The sequence below is a fragment of the Aegilops tauschii genome, chromosome 6 (genome assembly GCF_002575655.3).
Source record: "Aegilops tauschii subsp. strangulata cultivar AL8/78 chromosome 6, Aet v6.0, whole genome shotgun sequence".
In the NCBI taxonomy this organism is placed as follows: Eukaryota; Viridiplantae; Streptophyta; class Magnoliopsida; order Poales; family Poaceae; genus Aegilops; species Aegilops tauschii.
Window position 1 is genome coordinate 83,387,382 of NC_053040.3, and position 27,317 is coordinate 83,414,698.

The 27,317-nt window shown below is 46.8% G+C and overlaps 2 protein-coding genes across 3 annotated transcripts; both read left to right on the forward strand.

Annotated features, from left to right (window-relative positions):
- The first annotated feature begins 9,920 nt into the window (after positions 1 to 9,920).
- On the forward strand, positions 9,921 to 14,933 carry LOC109733014 (uncharacterized). The gene is made up of 2 exons (XM_020292215.4): positions 9,921 to 11,271; positions 14,573 to 14,933. The coding sequence occupies exon 1, from the start codon at positions 10,007 to 10,009 to the stop codon at positions 11,258 to 11,260; it is 1,254 nt and encodes a 417-aa protein (XP_020147804.1). The 5' UTR covers positions 9,921 to 10,006; the 3' UTR covers positions 11,261 to 11,271; positions 14,573 to 14,933.
- Positions 14,934 to 17,823: 2,890 nt separating this feature from the next.
- LOC109733015 (uncharacterized) lies at positions 17,824 to 25,825 on the forward strand. Of its 2 annotated transcripts, none has more exons than XM_020292216.4 (2): positions 17,824 to 19,329; positions 24,475 to 25,825. In XM_020292216.4, the coding sequence occupies exon 1, from the start codon at positions 18,005 to 18,007 to the stop codon at positions 18,893 to 18,895; it is 891 nt and encodes a 296-aa protein (XP_020147805.1). In that variant the 5' UTR covers positions 17,824 to 18,004; the 3' UTR covers positions 18,896 to 19,329; positions 24,475 to 25,825. The 2 variants fall into 2 exon arrangements, with proteins under 2 accessions (XP_020147805.1, XP_020147806.1); XM_020292217.4 differs by having other exon boundaries at positions 17,824 to 19,234.
- Positions 25,826 to 27,317: the final 1,492 nt, after the last annotated feature.

The following is a 27,317-nucleotide window of genomic DNA, read 5'->3' on the forward strand; positions in this document are numbered from 1 at the left end:
ATTGATCTACTGGATAGGTATATAACATATATAAACAGTAGGAAAAATAATTACTCAAAAATAAATTTTTTATATAAAAGTTAGGCCAAATTTAGTGTTTAGATCAAATCCGATCAAATTCAAATTTAAAACTCTCATACATAAACACTTTCTGTCCCAATGGAAGGATGACAAAATTTTGGAGATGTGGGCTTTGGAATCACTCAATCTGGATTTAGTATGAAAAAATTGTGGCTCTATTATAAACAGAACTTATGTGAAAACGTGATTTTACTAGGGGTCAACCAGGGAAACGTGTCACATTTTGGTCGGCTGAAATAGTATTTGCTCGGGAGCGTGGCCTAGCAGGGAAGAGGGCGACGACGTAGCGGCGGCTCCGGCAAGCGACGACGGCCAGCGAGGAGGGGGTTGGGGGCGGCGTGTCGAGGGAGTTCATGGGGTGGTGGAGTTGGTCCTCGGGGACGTCGGTGCAGAGCGGGGCGTGCTCATTTCTCTGGTGAACTCACGTGCTCCAGTGTCGATGGACGAGCTCGCAGTTGTGGTGTTTTTTTTTCATTTTCCAGTGTGAAATCTTCTCCCAATCCCTCCCTAGTCTTTTCTTTTCTGGGCACAGGCTTACCTGGTTGACCGCCCACATTCATTCATTGTTTGTTTTGTTGTGGAATCGAACCACAGAACTAGCGCAATTGAGATTTAGAGTCCCATGTGTGAAACTAAAGAGGATTTTCAGTCCTCTGCTCTATCAGTCAAAACCTAGAAGGACACTTCACGCCCAATTTGACACAGCTAGACTGCAATCACTCCTTGTCAAGAGCACTGGCCCCAGAAATGACAAGTGGATATCAAACGGGTGAGTTGCGACGAAAGAAGTTGATTGGCAGAAGAAGAAGGCCTAGGGTGGCTTACCAGCATCGGGAACGGCCGGTGAACTTCGATGAACTACGTCGAGATCCAACTCGTTCTTGCGGTTGATACGAGAGGGTTTGGGTGAATGGTTTTGGGGAAATCAGTCAAGGGAAGGCTCGACTATTTATAGGACATCTTATTAGAAGGAAAGGATGATCCGGAGATCAAATCCAACGAAGAACGAGATCAGGTTCGTGTACAGAAGGAAAGAACAGAGAAAGAAGGAAGGACGAAGAAAGGAAAGAAAAAAAGGGAAGGAAGGGCGATGGGCTCCGCTAGGAGGGAAAAAAGGGGAGGGGCGGCTGGACTGGGCCGTCCTGGTGGTGGTGGGGGGGTGGGTGGGGGCGGGGCTGCCTGAGTTGTGTTTTCCCTTTGTTTTTTATGAAGCACAAAGTGCTAGATATAAATAGCAAACGAACTCAGAAAAATTGAAATTGTGCACAAAAATACTAGGCGATATGTGGATCCTTGTGAATTACTTATTTTTTCAAAATAAAATATATAAATATTTGCAAAAAATTGCAGAAGCAATCCAGTGCAAAAAATAAATTCAAAATGACTTTCTGAAAATATCAAAGGCCGCTGCTACGAATCATCCGGCTGATTTTCTAGGGAAATCAGTCGGGTCTGCAGCCGTCGGATCCGACCCCCCCGCAGCCATTGGATTCGTCAAACGCATCCATCTCATCTCATCTTCCTCTAGGCACAACGAAGCGACGGCGCACGTCGCCATGGGAAAACAGCGCCGCCCGGCTCGCAGCACCAGACGCACGCCCCCTTCCCGTCAACAGAGCTAGTCGATCGCAGCGCTCGCCACACCCCGTCTCCTCTTGCATCAGTCAGCCGGCGGCACTGACAAGTTGGATTGCAGCACCGGCGGCCGACGCGCCCCATCCGGCTTGCACCAAACAGCAGTTCAACGATCCTCCATTGCAACGCCAACACCAGGGCGACGGTGCTCCACTGCAGCCCGTCACAGCTCCGCCACACACTTCATTGCAACTCCGATGCCGACGGGGTGGTGCTCCATCGCAGCACCGATGGCTCATCGCAGCTTCATCGCAGCACCGGTGGCTCCTCGCAGCACCGGTGGCTCGTCGCAGCGTCATCGCAGCACCGGCGGCTCGTCGCGGCTTCATCGCAGCACCGACGGGAGGCCACAATGCCTCATTGCAACTCCGCCGTCGGCGCAGTGGTGCTCCATCACCGGCATCCCGTCGCATCTCACATCGGCCGCTCCGATGCTTCATTGCAGCTGTAGTGTAGCACCGGCGGTGCGCCGTACCTTTATCGCATCATCGATGGACGGCCTTGACGATCTCCATTGTAGCTCCACGGGAGCGCTGCCTGGCTCGGTGGTGCTTCCATTGATTGCAGCATCGATGAGGTCGAGCGCTCCCAAACTCCGGCGTCCTTGCTCCCAACTCCGCCGCTCCGGGCTCGCAGCACACCTCCGCTCGCAGCAGACAAGGAAGGCAAGAAGGAGGGAGCGCGAGGCTAGGTGGAAGGAGATGGATTGGTGCCGGGAGATAAAACGAGCGGTGAGGGACGAAGGTAGAAGAAAGGGGAAAGGGGAAGAGATAAGGCGTGCGTGCAGTTGAGACCCACATGGGACACGCGTCAACAGTACGAGGCGGTTTGCGCGATGCGTAGATCATTCGGCTGTTTTTAATCGTTTACCAATATCAAATGGCTCCAAAATAATTTCAACTATTTTTCTCATGGGGGGAGTCATTTTACCCTCACCCTTATTTAGTATCTTTTAGAGGAAAAATATTTTGAATAAAACCCAAATAAGCAAATATTCAATAAATCAAGAAAATAGCTATGCAAATGATTTCGAATTTTATTTGTTTGTTTCATAATTCATTTTCCCAATATTCTGACTGATGTTTGAAGGAGTCATATTTCCTTCACTCTTTATTTTATTTTAATAAATAAAAATGATTTTGAAACTCACATGGGAGAACTCCAAAGAGAAAATTTTCAAAAGGTGATCCAAATGAACTTTCAAAATGATCCCTTTAAACTTCCAACTCTCTTTCACTTATGTTTGAAGAAGTCATTTTATCTTCTCTCATGAAATCGTTGAATTGCAAAAAGTTTTTGGGGTGGAATATTTTCAAATGGAATTCAAATCCCTTTTTCATTTCTTTAACGGAAGAAGTCATATTATCTTCACTCCATGGTTTTGTGTTGAAATTAATTTGAATTCCTGTAAAGATACAGAATGCAAAAATGAATAATAGGAAAAATCCTTTTATTCCCTTTCATTCAACTTCCAAAAAGTTTTAAGTTTCCACTCAATTTCAAACAACAACCACACAAGCAATCATTATTACTTGATTAATATAACATTTTAAAATTTAGAATTTTGGGATGTTACACTAGGTTACCACATTTACCGAGAGTAGCACTCGGAAAAGATAGTAGTGCTGAGTGGTACTCTCGGCAAAGATTAATACTCAACATCATTTAATTCCTCTTTTTCAAGTAATCCTGCAGCAAAAACAGATATAACAATAATTAATTATCTCAAAAATTGCAGACTTGTAATTTCCGGGGCGCTGAACCCTAACAGTGCAATAAATGTCTCAAATATTGCAAGCGGATCCGAAAAATGCGGGGGCTTGGGACGTGTCATGCGATAGCCTACTTCAAGAGCATGAGAAGTTTTGAGGCTAACGGAGCAACAATAGTTGCACTTCCTTTATAAACCGGACACGTTCCCTCTTGATACCCAGAGATTAGCTCAGAGATGTTGTAGTTTACAAGCGGTCTCAGGTGGCCCTTATTCAAAACATGTCCAGACTTTTATGAAGGGAAAGATGTACGCAATGTGATGCGTGGAACAAACGACGATATGACCATATGCGTGACGGTGTGAGAGGTGTTTCCAGTCGGTTGACCGGCGTTGCCCTTTTTTTTTAAGTTCACTTCAACTTTATTCAGTCATAAGGGGCAGGGATTTCTGCCGAAAGCAACTGCAAAATACATTCTGGGGGATCGTGCACCCAGACCATACTACGATTAATCGCTACTCCTACCTTAGCTAGAATATGCGCAGCTCCATTTGCCGTCCTTCGAACCCATGTCACCTTCCACTCCCGCGTTGCTAGCAGATTTTTAACCTCCTTAATCATTGGCCCGAACGTGGAGAGATCATCATTTGCACTTTGCAACTTTCGTACCATTTCTTGGCAGTCCATCTCAATATGTACCCGTGCTAGATTAAGCTCTCCCGCCATTTGGGCAGCTCTCCTGCATGCTTGAAGCTCCGCCGATGCTGGATCACCTACATTCGGGTAGCTCTGACACGCCGCAGCGAAGAATGCTCCGTCTGAATTCCGGAAAACCACCCCCCCGCCCCCCTTCTCTCCTCCTTTGGTAGTTGCACCATCTACATTCGCCTTAATCCAGCCATGCTCAGGCGCGGTCCACTTCTGTATTGGAATTGATCGAGGGGTCTTGCTGTCCTTGCCATGCACTTGCTGCCACTCCTCCATGAGCCTCTTGATCATCTCCACCATGTCACTCGCCTCCTGGATCCTCGTCCCTTCCCGCGTGTTGTTTCTTGCCGTCCACAGAGCATACAAGCCCTGCACCATGATCGCTCGGGCATCGTCCGACGCCTCACCAAACCAGGACATGAGCCATTGTGAAAGTGCACTCTGGGAACGAACTGACTCCGGTGGGATCGCCACCGATGTTCCCAACTCCGAGCACACCAAGGTCCAGAAATTTGCAGAATGGGGGCATCGCCAAAATCTGTGTAAATTCGTTTCCTCCCTACCGCACACCGCACAAAACACTCCCGGCTTGATCTTTCGCCTATGTAACTCCGAGCCCACCGCAAGCCCATTACGGATCAAACGCCACGTGTGGATCTTCATCCTGCCCGGCGCCACCGTATCCCATAGATTCATCCACGCTTTGTGGCTTGCGACCGATGAGGAGGACCCGGGCCTCCCGCTTTTAGCCTGCTTCAGCGCCATACCAAGATGGTAGGCTGATCTGACCGTGAACTCTCCGTTCTTCGTATAGTTCCAAGCGAGATAATCCTCCACCGTCGCCCCCCCCCCCACAGTTATATGCTTGATCTCGTCTGCTTCCCCCGGAGGAAACATATACTGCACTTTCGCCATATCCATCCAGTGTTCGTAGCATCCAGTAGGTCACCAACTCTCGTTATGCCCGGGACAAAAACCTGGCCCAGTGGCTTCAGGCTGCCCTTCCGCGGGATCCAGTTATCGTGGTGAATCCGGATCCTTGATCCGTCACCAATGCGCCAAATGAGTCCTTGTAACAGCAGCTCCCGGCCGTGGATTATGCTTCTGAATGTGAAAGACCCCCCACTCGGACAAGAAGCATTAAGAATGGAATTTTCTGGATAATATCTTGCTTTTAGTACTCTTGCGCACAACGAGTTTGGCACTTGAAGCAACCTCCAGGCCTGTTTTGCAAGCAATGCTTGGTTAAACATTTCCGGGTCCCTGAATCCAAGCCCCCCTTCTTTCTTCCTCGTGCACATCTTATCCCATGCAATCCAGTGTACTCTCTTCTCACCGTTCGCCTCACCCCACCAGAAGTTTGAAGATATAGATGACAGGTTCCCGCACATTTTCTTCGTGAGTTGAAAGCAGCTCATGGTGAGAGTTGGAGTAGACTGAAGCCCTGACTTGATCAAAACCTCCCTGGCCATCTTGGACGGTCCTTGGCCCTTCCAACCTGAAACTTTTCCTTTTGCGCTCTCCTTGACATACTGGAAAGTTCCATCCTTAGATTTCCCTACGACTGTTGGTAGTCCCAAATATCGCTCACTGAGCGCCTCCGAAGATATGCCCAACGTTTGCTTGAGAGCCACCTTTTCATCCTCATCACACCCGTTCCCAAAGAATATGGCTGATTTATCCAAGTTTACTTTCTGCCCCGAAGCCCCTTCATAATCCTGCAAGATAGCACGTAGGCAAAGAAAATTTTCATGAGACCCTTCCAAGAACACAATGCTGTCATCAGCGAACAGCAAATGAGTGACCGTGGGGCCAGTGCTCCCAAACGAGACACCCTTGATCCTCTTTTCCTCCTGAGCGTGCTTCAACAAAGCTGAGAATCCCTCGACACAATAGAGAAAAAGATAGGGTGACAACAGGTCCCCCTGCCTGAGTCCTCTCGACGGGAGAAATCTGTCTGAGAGACCCCCATTCAACTTAACCGAAAAACTTGCTGTCTTGACACACCTCATGATCATCTCTCTCTAGTGAGCAGAGAATCCATACTGTGCCATCGCCTGATCGAGAAACACCCACTCCACCATGTCGTATGCCTTCATCATATCAAGCTTAATCACGCAAAGTGGTTTTCTCCTCTTCCTCCTCCTAATTGCATGAACGCACTCATAGGCCACCAACACATTATCCGTTATTAACCTCCCTGGGACGAATGCACTTTGCTCCTCCGCAATCAGCATAGGCAACACCTCCTTAAGCCTGTTTGCCAACGTTTTTGACGCGATCTTATACAATACATTGCACAAACTAATGGGTCGGAACTGAGCAAGCATCTCCGGGGAAGCCACCTTGGGGATCATCACAATCACCGTATCGTTAAAGCCTGCCGGAGTCGTTCTCCCAGCCAAGAACTCACGAATAGCAGCACACACCTCCTCTTTCACCAACGACCAGTGTCTTTGGTAAAACATCGCCGGGAAACCATCCGGTCCCGGAGCTTTCAATGGTCCCATTTGGAACAAAGCTTTTTCAATTTCGACATCTGTGAACGGTGCTGACAATCGCGCATTCATCTCATCCGTCACGGTCGTCTCAATATGTTGCAAAATCTTGTCCATATCCCTTGACCCCTCAGATGTGAACAGTCGCTCATAAAACTTTGCAGCCATCACACGCATGCCATCATCATCAGTGCATTTAGTTCCATCCTCCCTACGTAACGCCTTAACCGTATTTTTCCTCTTCCTATGCGAGGCTCTGTTATGGAAATACTGAGTGTTTTGATCGCCATATTGTAACCAATCCACTCTTGATCTCTGCTTATAGTATATCTCCTCTCGCTCGTATAACTCATGTAGCTGGTCCTCAATATCTTTTATCTCCTGCCTATATCCCGTCCGGAGAGCCCTTTCCTTCGCGTCTCGCAGCTGCCATTTTAAATGCTCGATCTGTTTTTTTATTGATCCAAACACCTCTTTGCTCCACTCCTGCATTGCCTTGGCCATCAAGCCAAATTGCTTGCATGCTGCCCCTACGCCCGGCTGCCGGTGATTGGCCGCATGGGCCTTCTCCCATGCAGCGGCTATCATTCCTTCGTAGTCCGCGTGCCTGGTCCACGCTGCTTCATACCTGAAGGGCCGCTGCGCTCTCTCTGAGTTGGCGACCAGTGTCGACGCAACCCGAACTAGGAGCGCCTGATGATCAGACTCCTCCGTTAGGATGTGTTGCACTTCCGAAGCCGGAAACATCTGCATGAAGGACGCCGTGCACGTTGCTCGATCGAGTCTGACCTGAATATTTTCCTCCGCCTGCCTCTTGTTATCCCAAGTAAACGGATACCCTAAGAATCCCATGTCCGCTAGCCCACAATCCGCCAAACAATCCCGAAACTCATCCATCTGTTTTATGCATCTAGGCTTACCACCAGTCTGCTCTTTTTGCACCGTTGCCTCATTATAGTCACCAACACAAATCCATGGCAAATCATCTTGTGTTCTCAAGTACCTCAACACTTCCCACGTTTTTGCTCTTTTTTCCACACACGGCTCCCCATAGATTCTAGTGAATCTATAGGTTTTCCCGTCCACCTCCATTTGGGCATCTATGTAATACTGACACCACGGCCTGACACTTACACTTACATATTCCCTCCACCACAACGCTAGCCCTCCACTTTTGCCCACACAACTCACTGCCACTCCATGGCTGAAACCCAAACTCCACTTTAACCTCTCCATAGCTTTTGCCGATTTTTTGTCTCTGATAAGAACACCACCGCTGGGTTGTATGACCGTATCAGGTCTCGAAGCTCGCCCACTGTCGAGTCCAACCCCAGTCCTCGACAGTTCCAGGCAAAAAGACTCATTGTGCCCGGCGGCCCTGCCTCACAGGGTCCGCCGATGTTTCATTTTCCTCTTCGATCCGATCAAACACTGACGACGTCTTCTGCCTTATTTCCCGGACAAAAGTATCACTCCCCAACTGCCTCTCCCCGTCCTCCTTACGCACCCAGAGCTGTTTCTACCTCCTCTTCTTTTCATACATAGCACCATGCCTCGGGCTATCCGGATTGCGTTGTTCAGGCCTATAGTCCGGTCTGGGCTTTCTCACGTAGTATCCGTGCCTTCTCTCCCGCTCCCTCCACTGCGTAGACGAGCCATCCACCTCATACCAACCTTGCCCGAACTGCCTATACTGTGCTCTAAGCTCAGATTGTCTTTCTTGTTGCCTCTGGCGCAATTTAGACCGCAGCTCCCTTTCTCTCTTCTGCTCAAGATCTTGACGAAGGTCCCTCCCTTCCATCGGACTGTTCTCCTCCTGATTCTGCTTGTCCTCATTACCCCTTCTCTCATACGCCCCGGTCCCATCTCCACCAGTGCGCGAGACGGCCGGTTTGGCAAACTCATTCTGAAGATTGCGCTTTGTCGGGAGATCTCTGACAGTCCCCTGTTTCATGTTGTGTTTTCCTCCCTCGCTAGACCTCACACTGCCATAGCTATGCGAGCTCCCCGAGAAACCACGGACCGCCCCCTCCTTCTGTCCCATAGAGCGCCCAGGAGATGCCCTTAGCCAGCCTCCCCATTGCTGCTCTGAATCCCTTGTCGGTACACAACCACGCTCTCCATGAACCAGGCACCCGCACTCAAAACAAAAATGTGGGATCTTCTCGTACTTAAAGTCAAACCAAGTTTTTTCCTCATCATCTTCAGATTTCTTCAGGTAGAAGCCTCGCACCAAAGGCTCCATTATGGGCAGCTTCACCCTGAATCTTAGTTCCAAGCCTTTAGCAAATCCGTCGTTCTCCACATCTACCCGTACACTCTTTCCCAACCAATTCCCCAACCCTTCTCCAAAAGCCTTTGACCGTTTGTCCAGCGGGAGATCATCAACCCGAACCCAGATGTCAACATGTTCAAATGTCAACTCAGATGGCCTCGTTGCTCCATCATAATCCTTAAGCACTAAGACAGCAAAGTCAAATTGCCAGGGGCCATTATTGAGAGCGTGTTTCCAATCTCCTTCGCTTCCGAACGTGACGACAAACAGGTTCCTTCCAATAACCTTGAACTGTGCTTCTCTGTGAAGGCCCCATGCCCTAGTCATGGATTTCTCTAGTGCAACCTTGTTCATCGGTCTGGGAGTGAATGCCTTGCCAATCGCAGACCACTTCGCCGGCCGTCCTTGTTCCTGGTCGGATTCCTTGAAGATAAAACCTTTGGCCTCCTTCTCCGTCAGCACTAAACCCCCCAGGCGAGCCGTCAAGCCTGGGGAGAGGGAAGCGTTTCTGCTATGGGAGCCCAGTGGCTTCCTCATCGCTGGATCGGTCGCCTCCATCTGTGCCGTTGAACGCGGCGTCGGAGCCGTTCTTGGGGTACTTGCCCCCGCCCTCGCCGCCGTTCCTGGACCAACAGCCGCTCCGCTCGCCGTCGCAGCTCCATCCTTCTTCTTCTCCGCCATGAGACCGTCGGAGAGTTTCCGCCCCGGCGCTAGACCCACTTGGAGACGCAGTCGCCCCTTGCGCGCCGCCGGTATCCTCACCACCACCGCTCGGAAAACCCTAACCCTAGCTATCGAAACAATCGCCTCGCGATCGCCTCAATCGCCTCTCCGTGTTATCCGCTCGAGGTGGACCCGCCAGACCGGCGTTGCCCTTTCACAAATAGCTTCGGAACATACAACGTGACACATGTGATAAGCAATCCAAATTATTTAAAAAAAAAATGAAGGTTCGAACATTTTTGAAATGGGCCGCCTCAAATTGTGAAATTATAGCCCGCTGGCTCACCTCGCACAGCACAACACACCACGCTCCGTCCCCCCAACCTAATCCTCTTCCTCTCCACCCGGCGGCGGCGGTCGATCTGCCGCCCACCATGGCACCGCCGGCGTCGTACATCGTCAACGAGATCCTGGAGGAGATCTTCCTTCGCCTACCCACCCCGGCCGCGCTCGTCCGCGCCTCAACCGCCAGCCCCCGTTTCCGCCGCATCATCACGGGGCGCTCCTTCCTCCGCCGCTTCCGCGCTCTCCATCCGCCTCCACTCGTGGGATTCGCCCTTGACAAACATGGCTTCCACCACGCCCAAGAACCCCATCCCTCCGCCCCGCTTGCCCGTGCCCTTGCCGACCGCGCAGATTTCACCTACTCCTTCGTCCCCAAGCCCAATGATGATTGGCTCAGCGGCCTCAGCCCCTGGTGCCACCGCGACGTTCGCGACGGCCGCGTCCTCCTCGAGTGCAGCTACCTGTGGGACATCGAGCCAGTCTTTACACACCTGGCGGTGTGCGATCCCTGGTCACGGAGATCCACGCTGCTCTTTCCCATACCAGAGGAGATGACCGTCCAGCAAGAGCGCCTTATCGAGTTCGAGCCAATGCTCGCTCCCATTGGCGAGGATGAGGATGAGGTTGAGGATGAGACCTCGTTCAAGGTGATCTGCACGGCGCGCTACGAAACCAAGCTGGTCACGTTTGTGTACTCTTCCGTAGCCGTTGAATGGTGTATAGCTGCATCTCCCAGCTGGAACTCTTTGGGCACAGATGAGCCCCCTCGGAAAGGCTTTTCGCATTTCAACTATTTGCGTGGCTGCTTCTACTGGAGCTCTCTTTGGAAAGACAAGCTTCTCGTGCTGGACACACGCACGATGGAGTTCTCCACTGTCAACATTCTCACCGGCTACCATGTGCAGCTTATAAACCAGCCTGGACAGAGTGTGTGCATGTCTACCATTGTTGATGGTACAAAAGGAGCACTTGAGATGTTTACTCTTGTTGGTCATTGCAAGCCTACCTCGTTTTATATTTATCATACAAGTCAGCAAAACAACGGCGGACCTTCCAAAGAGTGGCAGCTGAAAAATGTTATAGCATTGCCTCCCCGATGTCTCTATTATACCGTGGGTGCAACTGAGGGATTCTTATTCCTTCGAGGTGTTCGAGAAGCTCGGTGGGATGACAATAGACATGGAGTCTTTCCTGTGGATAATGATGTTGATTTTTTCTCTCTGGATGTCAAGACTTCAGAACTTAAGAAGGTCTGCAGCTGCAGGGCAACAATCTTTGATCGTCCCAATCGTGCTCACCCATTATTTGGCTTCCCGCCATCATTGTCGAAACCGAGCCTATGAACTACAAAGCGGTAAGCCTGTTTTCATAGTATTGCTTATACTTTTGGAGGTTTTTTCTTGTAAAGTTGTAGATTAATGGCAAGCTTATTCTGTTCGTCCTTATGAATTATGGAGCTTTGCTGTCCTAATTTAGAATGTAGAAAGTTAACGGTTCATGTGATTGTTAGAGCTTGTCAAACCAGGAAAGGTTACGGAATATCTGACCAATCTATGATAACACTCTTCGAGTGCATAGTTTTAGCTAAGACCTTTGAAGAACTAGAGTAGAAACTAGACAAACATACATCCGCAGTGAAATAATATGGTAACACATGCAAGTTTTCAGTCACATCTTTATCCTGCAACCAATACCCATCAGCTTTGCAAATTTACTCAGGTTGAGTTAAAACCCGCTCAGGTTGGCTGGATTTTCCCGTCCCAGCCCCCTGAAGTAAATCAGGCCATTTTGGTCCTTGCATTTGAGTTTCTCTGGTGCAACTGTTTGACCAAGCTGGATCTGATGACGCTGCTCTCAGTGCCACAATTGATCCTATTCAAGCTAATCTCATGCTTGATTATAACCTCTAGGAATTTGTCAAATTATATGTAACCATTTTGTCAAACAGGTGAAAAACTAGTTTGTTGGAGCCAATCTCAATCTTGTTGGGTATATGAGTCTTGCTCAATATCATGCTGATAAGATTGTTGATAGCCCTCAACCCCTGGAGATTTTGTAGTGGGAACTGAAAACTTCATAATTCTGGCCTTAGGAGTTAATACTCTCATCGTGTGTCTTGTTGAAAGTTAGCTACGTATGGTTTAATTTATGGAAAGAACACAATAGGCGTCTTTTCATAGATGGATTCCTTGAAGAGGATCAGGTGGTTTTCCTCTCTGATGAGCGATCGCACTGGGCAGCGCCAAGCAACAATCAATGGTCCTACCTAGCTGTGTCACCGGTAACAAGTGATCTATCTTATGCACTTTGTGAGGGAGTGGTGCCCCCACTGTCCTAATTAAAGGGTTCATCTATCCATTAAAACTCTTCTCCTCTGAATCTACTATCCACTATATATCTAATACACTTCTATCTACGGACGAGGATTTGCGGTACGCAAGTGCGGGGGCACTCAGGGCCCTGGTGCTAACTTTTTATTTTGGCTTCCGATTTTCAAAGTTCTATATCTTTTAAACGAAAATTCCAAATTAAGTTATGTTTTCATATTCGTGTTTCTCGTGACCAGCACTTTGAAATAAGATCAATTTTGAATATATTTTGATGACCAAAGGCGGTTTTCTTCTAAGCAAGCATAACAATCAACTTGTAACTGGAAAGTAACCCTTCCACAACCCGTGTAATGTTTGTACTGATCAGGCCTATAATGGCAGCAATATGTGTGATAATCCAACTTGGTAAATGTTTTACATGCTTTTTCGTGCAATAAGTGGGCATCGGTGTATCAAATACCTAAATGGAACCTAACATGACCATATGGAAATAATAGAGGATATTGCAAGGCCATAAGAGCAGGGTGCAAGTTTGATATAGGGTGCAGACCTCTATCATGCACAATAATATCGCGTTTATAACTGCCTGGTGTGAAGCCACCACAATTAAGAGAGTAAGGTCATCGAATGTTGGTAAATTGTACTGGATATTGAGCAAATTTGGGCTTACCATCATATGGAACTAACATACCCATTTCGTGGTGCACTTGACCGCCTATTCGGAAAACATATGGACTTCACTGTTGTTGATACTTTTGTCTACATGGGCTCCAAAAGATGTGAAATTAAATAGGCAATTATACTGCTTTATGTGGGTCATGAATTCTCTACTCTCACGACCACCATTGAAACGCATAAGCTGTGCCAGATATTCCGGTCTCAAATTTCTGAATTCCTACCACCACCAGAATATCTTGCACAGCCTATCCGTTTCAATGGTGGTTGTGAGAGTAGAGAATTCATGACCCACATAAGGCCGTATAATTTCCTATTTAATTTCACTTTTTTGGAGCCCATGTAGACAAAAGTATCAACGATGGTAAATGTCCATATGTTTTCCCAACAAGCGGTCAAGTGCACCACGAAACGGGTACATTAGTTCCACATGATGGTAAGCCCAAATTTTCTCAGTTATATATACATGATACCGATAGTGAAATTGAAAATAGAATCAAAGCATTGTGTCAAGAAGATGATTTTGATGGTGAATTGGATTGCACTATTTTCGCAGAACTAATGTAAATGTTAAATGATGTAAATCCACTTGTGAAACAAATTAGAATTGTTGGAAAACGAATTAGAGACCGTCCTGATCAACATGTGGCTATTAGCTCCTGGGCTTGACATTGATATCCAGGATACAATCTACCAACATTCGATGACCTTGCTCTCTTAATTGTTGGTGACTTCACACCAGACAGTTATAAACACGATATTATGCCAAGTTTGGGTTAAAACCAGCCTGGGCCGCCTGGACACATGCTGATTTGGTCCTTGGTTCTTCCTTTTCCTGTCCAACTGTCGGTCCATGTTGGGTCTGATCGCGCGGGTTCGAATGCCACCATTGAGCCTATGCTGGCCAAGTCTCTGACTTGAATTATTGATCGGACCCTGTTGGAGTTTGCCAGTTTCGATGTTATATAAAAGTCTCAGGTTTTGTTCAAACTTTAGCCCAGTGGTATTCATTCTATATTTGTGTTGATCTCTTGTTAGCTCCCTCCAGCTGACGTTGTTTTCACTGCTGCGGTTAGACTCTAGATCAATCTGTCTTAGGTTACTCATTAGCCTAGTGGTACTAATCTGGCTTTAAGCATGAGTCTTCACACAAGATTTGCCTTACGAGTAGGATTGACTCTCTTAGGCCTTCTGCCTTTTTCTTTTTTCCAAGACAGGTCGTTCGTGTTAGAAGCTAAATATTTGGAAAGATATAGGAGCGTAAATGTCTATTGGAATTGTAGATATCTTGTACATTCCATTCAGTGGGACAGATTATGTTCTAAAGAAGAATGTGCCATTACCTGCCATAAGTTGGTGTATGTGTTTGGTCGCCTTGATACTTCTCCTTCACCATTCAAATGTTCTTTTTCTGCCAACTCTTGGATACAAAACTGGAATTCATTGGCCTGGTATCTCTCCTGATGCATGAATGAGCAGCATATGTGCCTTTTGCTCTTAGGCTGGACTGTAATTTTCAACTGTGTATAGAAGACCTCATTTTTTTTTCTCCATTGCAACCAAACGGTTTAACACGGCTCTAGGAGGCTTTATTTTTCTTGCATCCATGTCGGTTGCTTCTTTGTTGTAACTAAATATGTATGAATGCAGGGATGAGTTCGCTTCTCTTTTGTGGTCTGTTATTCGGGCATGCATCTGGCCATCTGGTGCCGTTGAGGATAAATGAAAGATTGCCAAGATGGTGCTAGGAATATGCTGGCAGGATGTAGTACTATTTATCAAAAAATAATCATATGTTAAACGTATTTGAGCGAAGAGACGCTGCAAGCAAGGTCACTCTATCTAACATTAATATGTAAGAGACATATTGTTGTTGTGCTGGGAGAAATCGCTACTTATTGTTGACTTGTTGTACTCTGATGAACAACTTCATCAGCTAGTTTTATATGCTCTAGGGCCACTTTGGACTGTATGGTTTTAAAGAAATTGTACAATTTCGATTGATAGGAAATTTGTCCACAGGAAGCAGGCTGTTGGACTTCCATAAATGTGGAATAGCTTGAGCTATATGAATACTGGAAAAAATTCGGACATCCTCCAAAATCCATTTCTTGTGGAGATCTGAAAAATCCTTTTTTTTACTGAATTGAAAAATCCTTTTTGTTCATTGTTCAACAGCAAGGACATTCCCGTCCTAGTACTTCTTATGCTTGTGGAACATGAATAATATCTTCTGAAGAAACGGTTCTTACTCGCTACATATATTTGGCATCCAACTTTGAGGCAATAAAGAAACGAGCAAGCTTCTTACAAACATGCTTTCTCTGTTCAAGAATATAAGCATATTATTATTCCTGCTGAATAAAATTGTATTTTCAAAGGTATGATGAAACAATGCACTTCAAATAATCAAATTGTTATTTTGTGGTTGTGTAGCAAAACTATCATATAATTTAAATAGAGTGCATAGATTAGGACTAATCGGCGCTAGGTTATGGTTGAGGGGAGGGGTGGTCGGCGGTGGCGATGGGGTCGCGTGAGCGGTGGTCATAGAGAGCCTGACACACACATATGTGAATCACCGGATTTAGGAGGACTAATCACCGCTAGGTTATGGTGGAGGGGAAGGGTGGCTGACGGGGAGCAGAATCTCAATCTGGACGGCAGCGAAGGTGGATATTATTTAGAGAAATTCTGGGTTGAGGTTGACTGCCCCTCTGGCTTCTGAGGTTGGGATTACAGAGATTCATTCTACACCCCCAGGTTCTCGGTTCGATTTGTGATTGGTGGAGGTGCCCGGAGAGCGGTGTCGCCGCCGCCATTGGTGATGACGTCACTAGAGAGGAAGGTCAACGGCGGCAGACGAGTCACTGCCAGGAGGGTCCTACCTGTCGGGGCCCGTGTGGCTCAGCGGACGGATGCGGTGCCACTTGGCTCGATCCTGTCTGTTAGTGCCCCAGACGAGCCCTCCTTGGTCGCACATTTGCAGAAGCCGCCTTCCCGGGGGCGCCCTACTGCCGTGGAGGATTCCCCAAATCGACCACGAGCTAGGGTTCGCAGCGGCAAGACTCTACCATCGTCACTTGTCTGGGTTAGGAAGGATCTATTCGTTCATGAAGAATTCACTGCTGAGGACTACTATCCTGCAGGTAGTGCTGATCATCTTCCTGTTCCCAAGCAATTCAACTTCTCTAGAGATTGTTGGGCCCTAAGCAATTCAGCCTATCTAGAGATTGTTGGGCTAGGAGGACTGGGAAAATCCCCTTTACTGCTTTTGTTAAAGGTATGGCTGGAGGTGGGAGAGATCAGAACTTGCGTGAAGGGGGAAGATATGCTGCGGGTAGAGGCTACAATAAAACTGGTAGGCCTACTGCTCCCAATCCCAATACTCAGGTGGGTTCTAACATCAGAATCGGCCGATTCGCCCCCCTTGATCCCTGAAGCGCTGCCGATTTCTATCTACTCAAACCCTCCAATTGTGCCTATAGCGCATCCTACTCCTATGGTGCCTCCTAGACAGATGTTTGCTGGTTATCTGCCTAGCGGATGGAATAATAGTACCAACCCATGGGGCAGTCGCCACAACAACCTCAGTTCCTTATCATTTCTTGCCTCCTCCACAGCAACCGCTGTAAACTTCAGACGGGAGGGAAGATGATAGAATGAAGATAGGATTCTGAACGAGCTGTTCTATCAGAGGAGCTTTGAGATGAGAATTGTTCGCGCTCTGTTTCGGCCCCTTAAAATGGAATCTCAGCCGTTTTAGCAAAATTCTAGCAGCCACTAAGCCATTAGTGATGTTTCGTGTAGTGATTGCCCCTAGCAGTAGATCATTGAAAAATGGGCATTGCATCGCGTGGAGACTCTCCGGCCGTGATAGTGCTAATTTTGCCTGCAATTTAAATATTTGGATACAATAGAGAAAGTTGGCATGCATCTCCAACAATTTATCATCCTACGACAGGACGAATAGCCATGCTATGCAAATAGATTACCATACATGTTTTAGTGATTGTCATGCTATATCATAAGTGAGTGTCATGATACACATGGGGCCGTTCTCTCAGGAGGATGGATGAGAGGGAACGTTTGCATCGTTCGATTGGGATGGTGAATGGGAGCGAACCGTGCGCCCACGGGGATTATCACATGCCATCATATTGAGATTAATTCACGATCAAGGTTACATGTATAAGAGTGTTCCCTAAAAAATCGCCAATAGGAATGCCAGCTTCATAATATTTTTATTAATTAAATACAAAAATTAAACAGATATAGAAAAACTAGACAAGGGTACTCATGGTGTTTCTTTCCTACCATTTTCCCCATTGATTTTGATAATAAACAAGTGCATTTTGTTTATACAAAATGTCTTCACTTCAAAAATTTCCAAACCACAAGGATTTATTTAGATTGCGGCGTTTCAAAAAGTACCTCATGTGGTCCGCTGGATCAAGATCGAACGGTCCGCACTCTTTCTTCTTGCTCCTCCATCTTCTTCCTCCGGTACATCCATGACTTGCTCAATATAGCTACGCTAGTGCTCGCTATCCCTTCCACCTTTAGCTCAAATAAAGCATTCGCTCTAAACGCCTTGGATTATAGCGGACGCCCACCGTAACCATCCCCAATCATAACACTCACTCGCGCGAGCTTTTCATCTCCTCTCTCGCGTTCACCAACAGGCTCCGGAGGTAACCGGTGGTTCTGCCTCGATCCAGACTCGCCTTGATCACCGCTCGCGCTGATGACGCGCCAACAGTGATGCTACCTTTAAATACCCATTATTTTTGGTTATGCAACTTTTTTCAAGGAGTTCTATAATCTATTGTCTGCAACTATGCATACACCTCTAGTGTTAAATTTTGGTCCAGACAAGAAAAGATTATGCAAATGGGCTGAGTTCGAACCGCACCATTGTCGCCGCTCGCTCACGGTCACATCACAGGCTCACAGCGCAGCACCCCAAGCTCGCTACTCCCTTCGACTCGAAGAAAAAAAAAACTCACTCCCCTGCCGACCAAACCCTAACCACCGACCCCCACCCTCTCCACCCCGGCGGCGGCCGAACGGCTGCCCGCCATGTCCTCGCCGGCGCCGCCAATTGCCCGGGCCATGGCCTCGCCGACGCCGCCAGACGCCGACTGTCCGACACAGTCCTCGCTCCTGGCCCTTCCGGATGTGAACCTGGAGGATATATTCCTCTGCCTGCCCACACCGGCGGCGCTCGCCCGTGCCTCCCTCGCCTGCGCCGCCTTCCGCCGCATCATCACCGAGCGCTCTTTCCTCCGCCGCTTCCGCAAACTCCACCCGCCTCCCCTCCTCGGCATCATCGACGACGAAGGTGTCTTCGCGCCCACCGAGGCGCCCCACCCTTCCGCCCCGCTCTCCCGTGCTCTTGTCCAAGGGGCTGATTTCACCTACTCCTTCGTCCCAAAGCCACTCGGTAAAAATCACACAATCTGGTCTCCCTGCGACGTCCGCGACGGCCGCGTACTCCTCGAGCACCGCCGGTTCGGAGCTGACACTTTCTTCACAGACCTGGCGGTGTGCAACCCCTTGTCGCGGAGGTACCTGCTGCTCCCACCCATTCCTGAGGATATGACCATCGAGCAAGAGCGCCTCTATGAATTGCGGCATTTCCTCATTCCCGTTCGCGAGGATGAAGATGAGACGTCGCTCAAGGTGATCTGTCTGGCATACTACAGAAGCAAGTTGGTCACATTCATCTTCTCTTCTGTCACCGGACAATGGTGTATAGCTGCGTCTACCAGCTGGAGTTCTTTGGGCGTAGTTGACCCCTTCAGGAGATTGTTCTCCTGTTTTAACTACTTTCGCGGCTGCTTCTACTGGTCCTTGGATTGGGAGCACAAGCTGCTTGTGCTGGACACACACAGGATGGAGTTTTTCACTCTCAGTATTCATCATCCTGCCTACTATATGAAGTTTATAGGTCAGCCTGAACACATCTGATGCATGCCTACTGTTGTCGAGGGTAGAAAAGGAGCCTTTGAGGTCTTTAATCTCGTCGGTGATCCTTTTAAATCTCACTCGTTTGATCTCATCGGTGGTCGTTACGATCTTACCCCATTTTACATCTATCATACCTTTCAACAAAAGGGAGAATCTTCCAGTGAATGGCAGCTGTTAAATGTTATGGAGTTGCCTCGCGGATATTGTTACTATACTGTGGGTGCTGCTGAGGGGTTCTTATTCCTTGGAGGGATTGGAAAAACTCAGCCAGAGGGGTTGCCGGATGATTGGAGTGCAGATGTTTTCTCATTGGAGGTCAAGACTTCTCAACTTAAGAAGGTCTGTAGAGCAACAAACGCCACTGTCTTTTGTTTTCAATCGTACTTCGGCTTGCCACCATCATTGTCAACACCGAGTCTATGAACTACAAAGCGGTAAGCCTGCTGTCACACTTTTTATTTTGTTGGAGATTTTCTCATGTGAAATGGGAAGTGATAGGCTTAGTATTTAGTATGAATTATGGTGCTTTGCTGTCCTAACTTGTAATGTAGAAAGTTAATCACTCTATGCTTCTGGAAGTACTTGTCAAACTATGGAAGGTAGTCATGGTTTGTTTCTGTCCTGATCAACATTTCCATGTATCTGTACACGTAAAGAAAATAACTCACGTACTAGGAAAGTCATTTATCCTTGTACTATTCTGGAATATCCCACCATTCTACAAGTTTCAGCTAGTATCTTTGAAAACAAGAATAAAACTGGACATAATCTGGTAAGAGACATGCAACTGTTTAGTCATGTGTGGTGTTTTGGATACTGGGCTCCAGTGAGCCTGGATTTTTTTTGAAGGAAATGTCTTTTAAATATTATATGAATACATATACATGTTCTCTATGGATCTGCAAAGTTTTATTAAGTAATACGATAATTTGTAGGCTACAAAAAAAAGACAAACTCCGGCCCAAATACAACAAGAAAAAGGCCTATGTTGATCTATGTATTTGTCCTTTTTGTTTAAACCACATATAAAGATATATTTTGACGAAATTCCGTGTGTACACTACATACTACACACACACACATGTGTGTGTGTGTGTATACACTTTTTGTCAGAATTTTTTGAGGTGCAGAAATAATGTTTTCCATATAAAATTATAAAGGGCACCCACTTTTCGGTGTTTAGTCCCACTTTTCTCCGACAATCAGTGCCCATCACCATCAGCTGTGCAAAGTCCGCTTAAGTTGATTTAAAACCTGTCTTGCCTGGGTTTTCCCATCCAGATCCCCTGAGGTTAGAGCATCTTTAGCCGTTCGGCCCCCCAGAGGCTTGAAATAGCGCCGCCCTGGGGGCGCGCCGGCTTAAAAATCGGCATGGGGGCGATTGGGTTCCCAGCTGCTGCCCCCAGGTCGCCCCCAGGCGCAAATTGGCCCACTTTTCAGCCCATTTTCGGCGCAAATTGGCCCACTATCGGCACAAATTGGCCAATTTCAGCCCGTATTCGGCGTGCTTCGGCACAAATTGAACAAAAGCTATTTTTATCACATAGTTCATCACAGAAAATCAATAGAAATCAAATAGTTCAATACAAATTATATAGTTCAACAAATAGTTCAACAAATAAAAACTCATATTTCATCACACGTCGAGCTAGGCGTTGCCCTTGAGCCTCCATAGGTGCTCCACCAGATCCTGCAGCAGTTGTTGATGCACCAGTGGGTCTCGGATCTCCTGACGCATATTGAGGAAGGCGGTCTAGGTTGCCGGTAGGTGGTGATCAACTTGGGCAAGAGGACCCTGCCTGTAATATGGTTCAGTGTCAAACACTGGCTCTTCCTGCTCGCTATCAATGATCATGTTGTGCAAGATGACACAGCAAGTCATGATCTCCCACATTTGATCTTTTGACCAGGTCTGAGTGGGGTACCGGACAGCAGCAAATCGAGATTGGAGCACACCAAAAACCCACTCGACATCCTGCCTGCAATCCTCCTAAACCTTCGCGAAGTGGGAGTTCTTGCCTCCTGGCACATGGTTTGAGATAGTCTTCACAAATGTGGACCATTTCGGATAGATGCCATCTGCTAGGTAGTATCCCTTGTTGTAGTGCCGCCCATTGACCTCGAAGTTCGCTGGAGGAGAATGACCTTCAACAAGCTTGGCAAAGACAGGGGAGCACTGCAGTACGTTGATGTCATTGTGAGTTCCTGGCATACCAAAGGAGTGCCAAATCCAGAGGTCGTGTGTGGCCACTGCCTCGAGTACCACACTGCAACCGCCTTTGGCGCCTTTGTACATCCCCTACCAAGCAAATGGACAGTTTTTCCATTTCCAATGCATGCAGTCGATGCTTCCAAGCATCCCAGGAAATCCTCTTGCTGCATTTTGTGCTAGGATCAGACCAGTGTCTTCAACATTGGGTGATCGCAAGTATTGCAGTCCAAACACTGCCACCACTGCCCTGCAGAACTTGTAGAAACACTCAATGGTCGTGGACTCGGCCATGCGCCCATAGTCTTCAAGTGAATCACCGGGAGCTCCGTATGCAAGCATCCTCATAGCTGTCGTGCACTTCTGGAGTGAGGTGAATTCAAGTGTATCGGTGCAATCCTTGCACTTGAAGTAGCCGTGAACTCCCTGATGGAATTCACAATCCTAAGGAAGAGCTTTCGGCTCATCCGATAACGGCGCCGAAATACTTTGTCGCCGTGCAGTGGAGCGTCAGCGAAGTAGTCGGAGTAGAGGAAGCAATAGCCTTCCAGTCGATGCCTCTGCTTTGCCTTCAGCTGGCCCGGCGCCGAGCCACCTCGCGGCGGCTTTGCATTGCTCGCGAGCAGGCTGGCCAGGGCGGCGACGACCATGAGATGCTCTTCGTCCTGGGCGTCGGCATTGGCTTCCTCCTCCAGCAGCACCGCGAGCGCCTCCTCGTCGTTCAAGTCCATCGCCGAGCAGACAAATCGCCGAACACCTGGCGGGCGTGGTAGGCCCGCAGCCGCCAGTATCCCGCCCTGCGCGGCCGGAGCGCCGGAAAGCTCGCCCAGGAATGGGGTTGAGGATGCCGCGGTGGAACCCTCTCACTTTTTCGGTGGGGGATGGCCTATCTAGCGGTGGTGGGGGGGTGGTCGGCGGCGGGAGGGCGTGCGTGTGCGGGGGGGGGGGGGGGGGGGGGGAATCTGGACGTGCAAGATGTGTTTTCGCCTGACAGTGGTGGCCCAGACGCGGGCTTCCCTTCTGTCGGAGCCCCCAAATGCCCCCCAGTGCGCAGTGACGAAGCTAGAAAAGTAATTTGATGGGGTCATGTTCAGACAGTGGGGTCATCTTCAATAAATGTGTACTGACTAGTGCTAAGCTAGTGAAGGAATTCCTAATTTCATTCCCAATGGCTACACAGCAGCTCCGTCCCTGGCAGTGTGCTGGGTTTGGTCTGGGATTGCCGGGCCCAAAAATGGGCCGAGCCGGCGGATTTCGGCATCTTGGGGGCGCGACTGGGGTTTTTTTTCGGCGCCGGCGCGAAAAAGGTCGCCCTGGGGGGCCTGTTGGGGGCGCGGCTGGAGATGCTCTAAGCCAATCCATTCTGGTCCTTCCATTTGAGCTCCTCTGGTCAAGTGCTGGACCAAACTGGGTCTAATAATGCTGATCTTGGTGTCCAATTCAGCCTACTGAAGCTAATCTCATCCTTGATTAGAGCCTCTAGTCAATTCGCCTTTCCTATAACATTAAGGTGACAACGGTGGCGGCAGCGGTTGTGCTGCTTGTGCTGGGCACACACAGGATGGAGTTTTCTACTCCCAGTATTCATCCTGGCTACTAATGTTATAGAAAAGGTGAATTAGACACCCAAGACAACACATTCATGAAGGGGACAATGGCGGCGTCACAGCGTTGCCCCCTTCATGAAGGTGTTGTCTTGGGTGCTCGCGGAAGTCCCTGGTGTTGAATGTGATGTTGGACGTTGTACTTGGGTCTTTGGCTGCTTCCCAGGGTGTGGGCATCCGGGGCGCAATGTATGACATCGCCAGCGCTTTCTCTAGGCCTTTCTCCTCCGTCCTCCTGCACGGTCGGGTCCTGCATCCCGCTTGCCATCTCCTAGGCGCGTAAGGTGGGGGAACGTTGATTCGGTCTGTGATGGAGTGGTGGTCGCGCGACGGAAGTTCCTTGTGTTGGTCGTGACACGGTCTGCGTGCCTTGTGTCCCTTCTGTTTGCCTTTCGTTGCTTCAGTTTGGGCTAGGTGATTCTTTAGGATGTGTTGCTTGTTGGTGTGGTGCCCCCTCCCCCCCCCCTCTCCTCTTTGTAACAGTTCTCTCCTACATATCAATGAAATGATACACAATTCTTTGTGTATTAAAAAAATGTATCATGAAATATGAAATCTGATTCTTGAACTCAGTTTCTACTCCATTTTCAATGGAAGACTTGAGTTTCTGGTATTGTATTAACTTGAGAGCTGCCCCAAGTCATCAACTTTCTGAAATAGATGTGTGAAGAAATGCGTTGGATCTCCTCCATCATAATAGGTGTATATGAAATTCCAACTTCATTGTATGTGCTTGATGCACATCTTTAGCCAGCAGAGCATATGCATATAAAATGTAGCATTGATATCAAGTTAGTTTTGTGATAGTCTATTTCTTTAGGTGGATAGTTAATGGTCTAAAATTCTTGATGGTTGCCCAGCCCATTAATTACGCACATCCTCGAATTTTGCTTATATCCTTATTTCATAATAATATTTTGATGATTATCTCCAAATATTTGACTACATGAAACCTGTAAAGTATCTTTGTAGTTGTCAACGCTTGAACAAATTCTTGCACAAATAATGGACGGAAACTAGTCTAGATACCTATGTGGTCATAATATTACTTGTTACTGAGCTAAAATCTTAGTTTCTCTATATTTTACTCCGTCTTAGGCATTTATTCTGCCAATGCCGTGATTCCAAGTTATTAGTCGTGGGCTTGATTTATTGGCTTGGTATGTTGTTGAGGAGACTTGTAATTTTGGCTTCATAAGTTTGAAATCTCATGGTGTGGCTGCTTAAAAATCGGCTATGTCTAGTACATATCTTTGGAAAGATATAGGAGGGGAAATGTCTTGGGCTTATGGTAAAATTTTAGGTCTTAGTATTTTACACAATTCTTGAAGCATAACATGTGCATCAGTTATTTATTGTTCTTAGCATTTACACAATTCATGAAGCATAACATGTGCATCAGTTATTTATTGTTTGAGGGCATTGAGGCTTTATATTTACCATTCAAATGCTATGTAAATTTTTTGTTTATTTGCTTTGAAACTGTACTTACATGTCCCTGAGACGATCCTGGAGCATGAACGAGTAGCTCATGTTGCCTTTTACTCTTCAGATGTACCATATGTCTCAATTTTGCACCTACTTTTTGATATTGTTCTGCTCCTAAACAGTTGTAAAATGGCTCTGACACTTCCGAAGCAGGAATGAACAGCTTATGCCCCTCTAGTCTTATATCTTTACTGTACTTATCAATTTTGGGCAGTCTTATTTTGAAACTGCAGAATCAAAGATTTTTTATCGCACTGTTGTAACTAATACATATGCAGGGATGAGCTCACTTCGTTTTTGGAGGCTTTTATTTGGGCCATGCTTCTGGTGCCTTCGTGGAGAATTGAAGGATGGTCAAGATGGTGCTGTGGACATGCTGGCTGGTTGTGCCATACTATTTATCAAAAAATAGTAACCTGTTAAGCGTATTTAAGCAGACACTTTCTATAGCACTAATGTCCAAGAAACATACTGTTGTACCGGGAGAGTGGTCATTACCAATTGTGGTGGCTTTGTCTAGCAATAATTTATCAGACACTCTTGTTGTGCTGGGAGAATCACCGCTTGTTGTTGTACTTAATCTGCTCAACAAGTTATGCCCTAGGGCATTTGGCCTGCTGTATGCTTTTTTTTTTCCTTGGGCTGGTTGCCCACTTAGCCCTCTGCTGATTCAACATCCTGAAACAGCTAGTAGTTATGTGTAGCCCACTTCGCTTTCGGAGTCTCTTATTGGAGGATGGTATAATGTGTCAAGTGTGTGTAGTGATGATCTATTTAGCGCTATGATCTTCTGAAATTTCCTCTTTTGTATACTCACTAATTACATGAATTAATTAGATCTTGTCTTTGAGCGTCGTGGTTGCCCTTTTTATGCTATAACCTCACCGACTGTTTTTCACATCCTTACCTCGAGTTTTCCTCGTCATCTTCCTTGCTTGTTCCTGTCCCTAACTAAAGTGAAGCCTTAGCTAAGCATGGCATGCTCTAAACAAGGTCACTTTCTATAGCAACTAATATGTAAGTGACATTTTGTTGTTTGTACTGGGAGATTGACCAATTGTGGTGACTCTGTCTAGCAATAATATGTTAGGCGTTACTTATGTTCCTTCTGGCTGGCTTTGGAACCTCTTTGTTCCTTGTGGTCGGCATTACTTTTGTGTGATCTTACCCTGTTTTACATCTATCATACCTTTGAACAAATGGGTGAACCTTCCATTTGTTTATGGGGCGCAGGTTACCTCACAGGTATTGCTTTTTAACTGTGGGTGCAGCAGAGGGATTCTTTTTGCTCGGGGATTCAAGAAACTCAGTGGAATAAAAATGCACCAGAGCAGAGGGGTTGCTTGATGATCGGGGTGCAGATGTTTTTTCACTGGAGGTCAAGACTTCTGAACTTAAGAAGGAATGCATTGCTGCCTGTTTTCGGTTGTACTTTAGCTTCACACCATCATAGTCAAAACCAAGTCTATGAACTACAAAGCGGTGAGATTGTTGTCATTGTATTTCTTATTTTGTTGGGGGTTCTTTCCTGTGCAGTGGGAAGTGGCAGACTTATGTAGTTTGTTTTGATGAATTATTATGGTGCTTTGCTGTCTTAATTTGTAACATAGAAAGTTAATCGCTCTATAAGTTTGTTTATGAACTACAGAACTCTTGTTGTCATTATTTATCCTTTTGTTGTTGTGCAATATCCCACCATTCTATAAGTTTCAGCTAATATATTATCTTTGAAGAACAAGAGTTAAAACTAGACAAACAAGAATCAACAGTGAACCAATATGGTAAGGCATGCAGATGTTTTGTGTGTGTAAATTGCTTCAAAACTATAATTACATGTCCCTGAGACTCTCCTGAAGCATGAATATGAGCAGATCATGTGCCACTTACTCTCAAGCTATACGCAGCGATGAGCTCACTTTGCTTTTGGAGTCTCTTATTCGGGCCATGCATCTGATGCCTTTGAGGAGAATTGGAGGATGGTATAATGTGTCAAGTGTGTGTAGCGATGATCTATTTAGCGCTACGATCTTCTGAAGTTTTCTCTTTTGTATACTCACTAATTATATGAATTAATTAGATCTTGTCTTTGAGCATCGCCGTTGCCCTTTTTATGCTATAACCTCACCGACTTCGCTTCACATCCTTAGTTCCTTACCTCGAGTTTTCCTCATCATCTTCCTTGATGGTTCCTGTCCCTAACTAAAGCGAAGCCTTACCTAAGCATGGCATGCTCTAAACAAGGTCACTTTCTATAGCAACTAATATGTAAGAGACACTTAGTTGTTTGTACTAGGAGATTGACCAATTGTGGTGACTCTGTCTAGCAATAATATGTTAGGTGTTACTTATGTTCCTTTTGGCCGGCTTTGGAACCTCTTTGTTCCTTGTGGTCGGCATTACTTTTGTATGATCTTACCCTGCTTTACATCTATCATACCTTTCAACAAATGGGGGAACCTTCCATTTGTTTATGGGGCGCAAAGGTTAAGTGATGTGGGGTTGCCTCACGGGTATTGCTTTTTAACTGTGGGTGCAGCGGAGGGATTCTTTTTTGCTCGGGGATTCAAGAAACTCGGTGGAATAAAAATGCACCAGAGCAGAGGGGTTGCCTGATGATCGGGGTGCAGATGTTTTTTCACCGGAGGTCAAGACATCTGAACTTAAGAATAAATGCATTGCTGCCTGTTTTCGGTTGTACTTTAGCTTCACACCATCATTGTCAAAACCAAGTCTATGAACTACAAAGCGGTAAGATTGTTGTCATTGTATTTCTTATTCTGTTGGGGATTCTTTCCTGTGCAGTGGGAAGTGGCAGGCTTTTATAGTTTGTTTTGATGAATTATTATGGTGCTTTGCTGTCTTAATTTGTAATGTAGAAAGTTAATCGCTCTATGCTACTGGAAGTGCTTGTCAAACTATAGATGGTAATGAAAGAGCCTATATGAATTTATCAAATTGTATGTTGCAGAAGAGTATGTGTTTATTGGAGCCACTCTCATAGAAAAGGTGAAAAAACTAGTTCATTGCATCCACTCTTAATTTTGTTGGGCATATGGGGCTTGCTCAATGCTAGACTGATCAGTTTGTTGACACTTGACAGCCCTTTCCCATGTAGATATCG

Excerpts from the sequence above, each read along its gene's own strand:
- LOC109733014 (XM_020292215.4), top strand. The coding sequence starts at position 10,007 with ATGGCACCGCCGGCGTCGTACATCGTCAACGAGATCCTGGAGGAGATC.
- LOC109733015 (XM_020292216.4), top strand. The coding sequence starts at position 18,005 with ATGTCCTCGCCGGCGCCGCCAATTGCCCGGGCCATGGCCTCGCCGACG.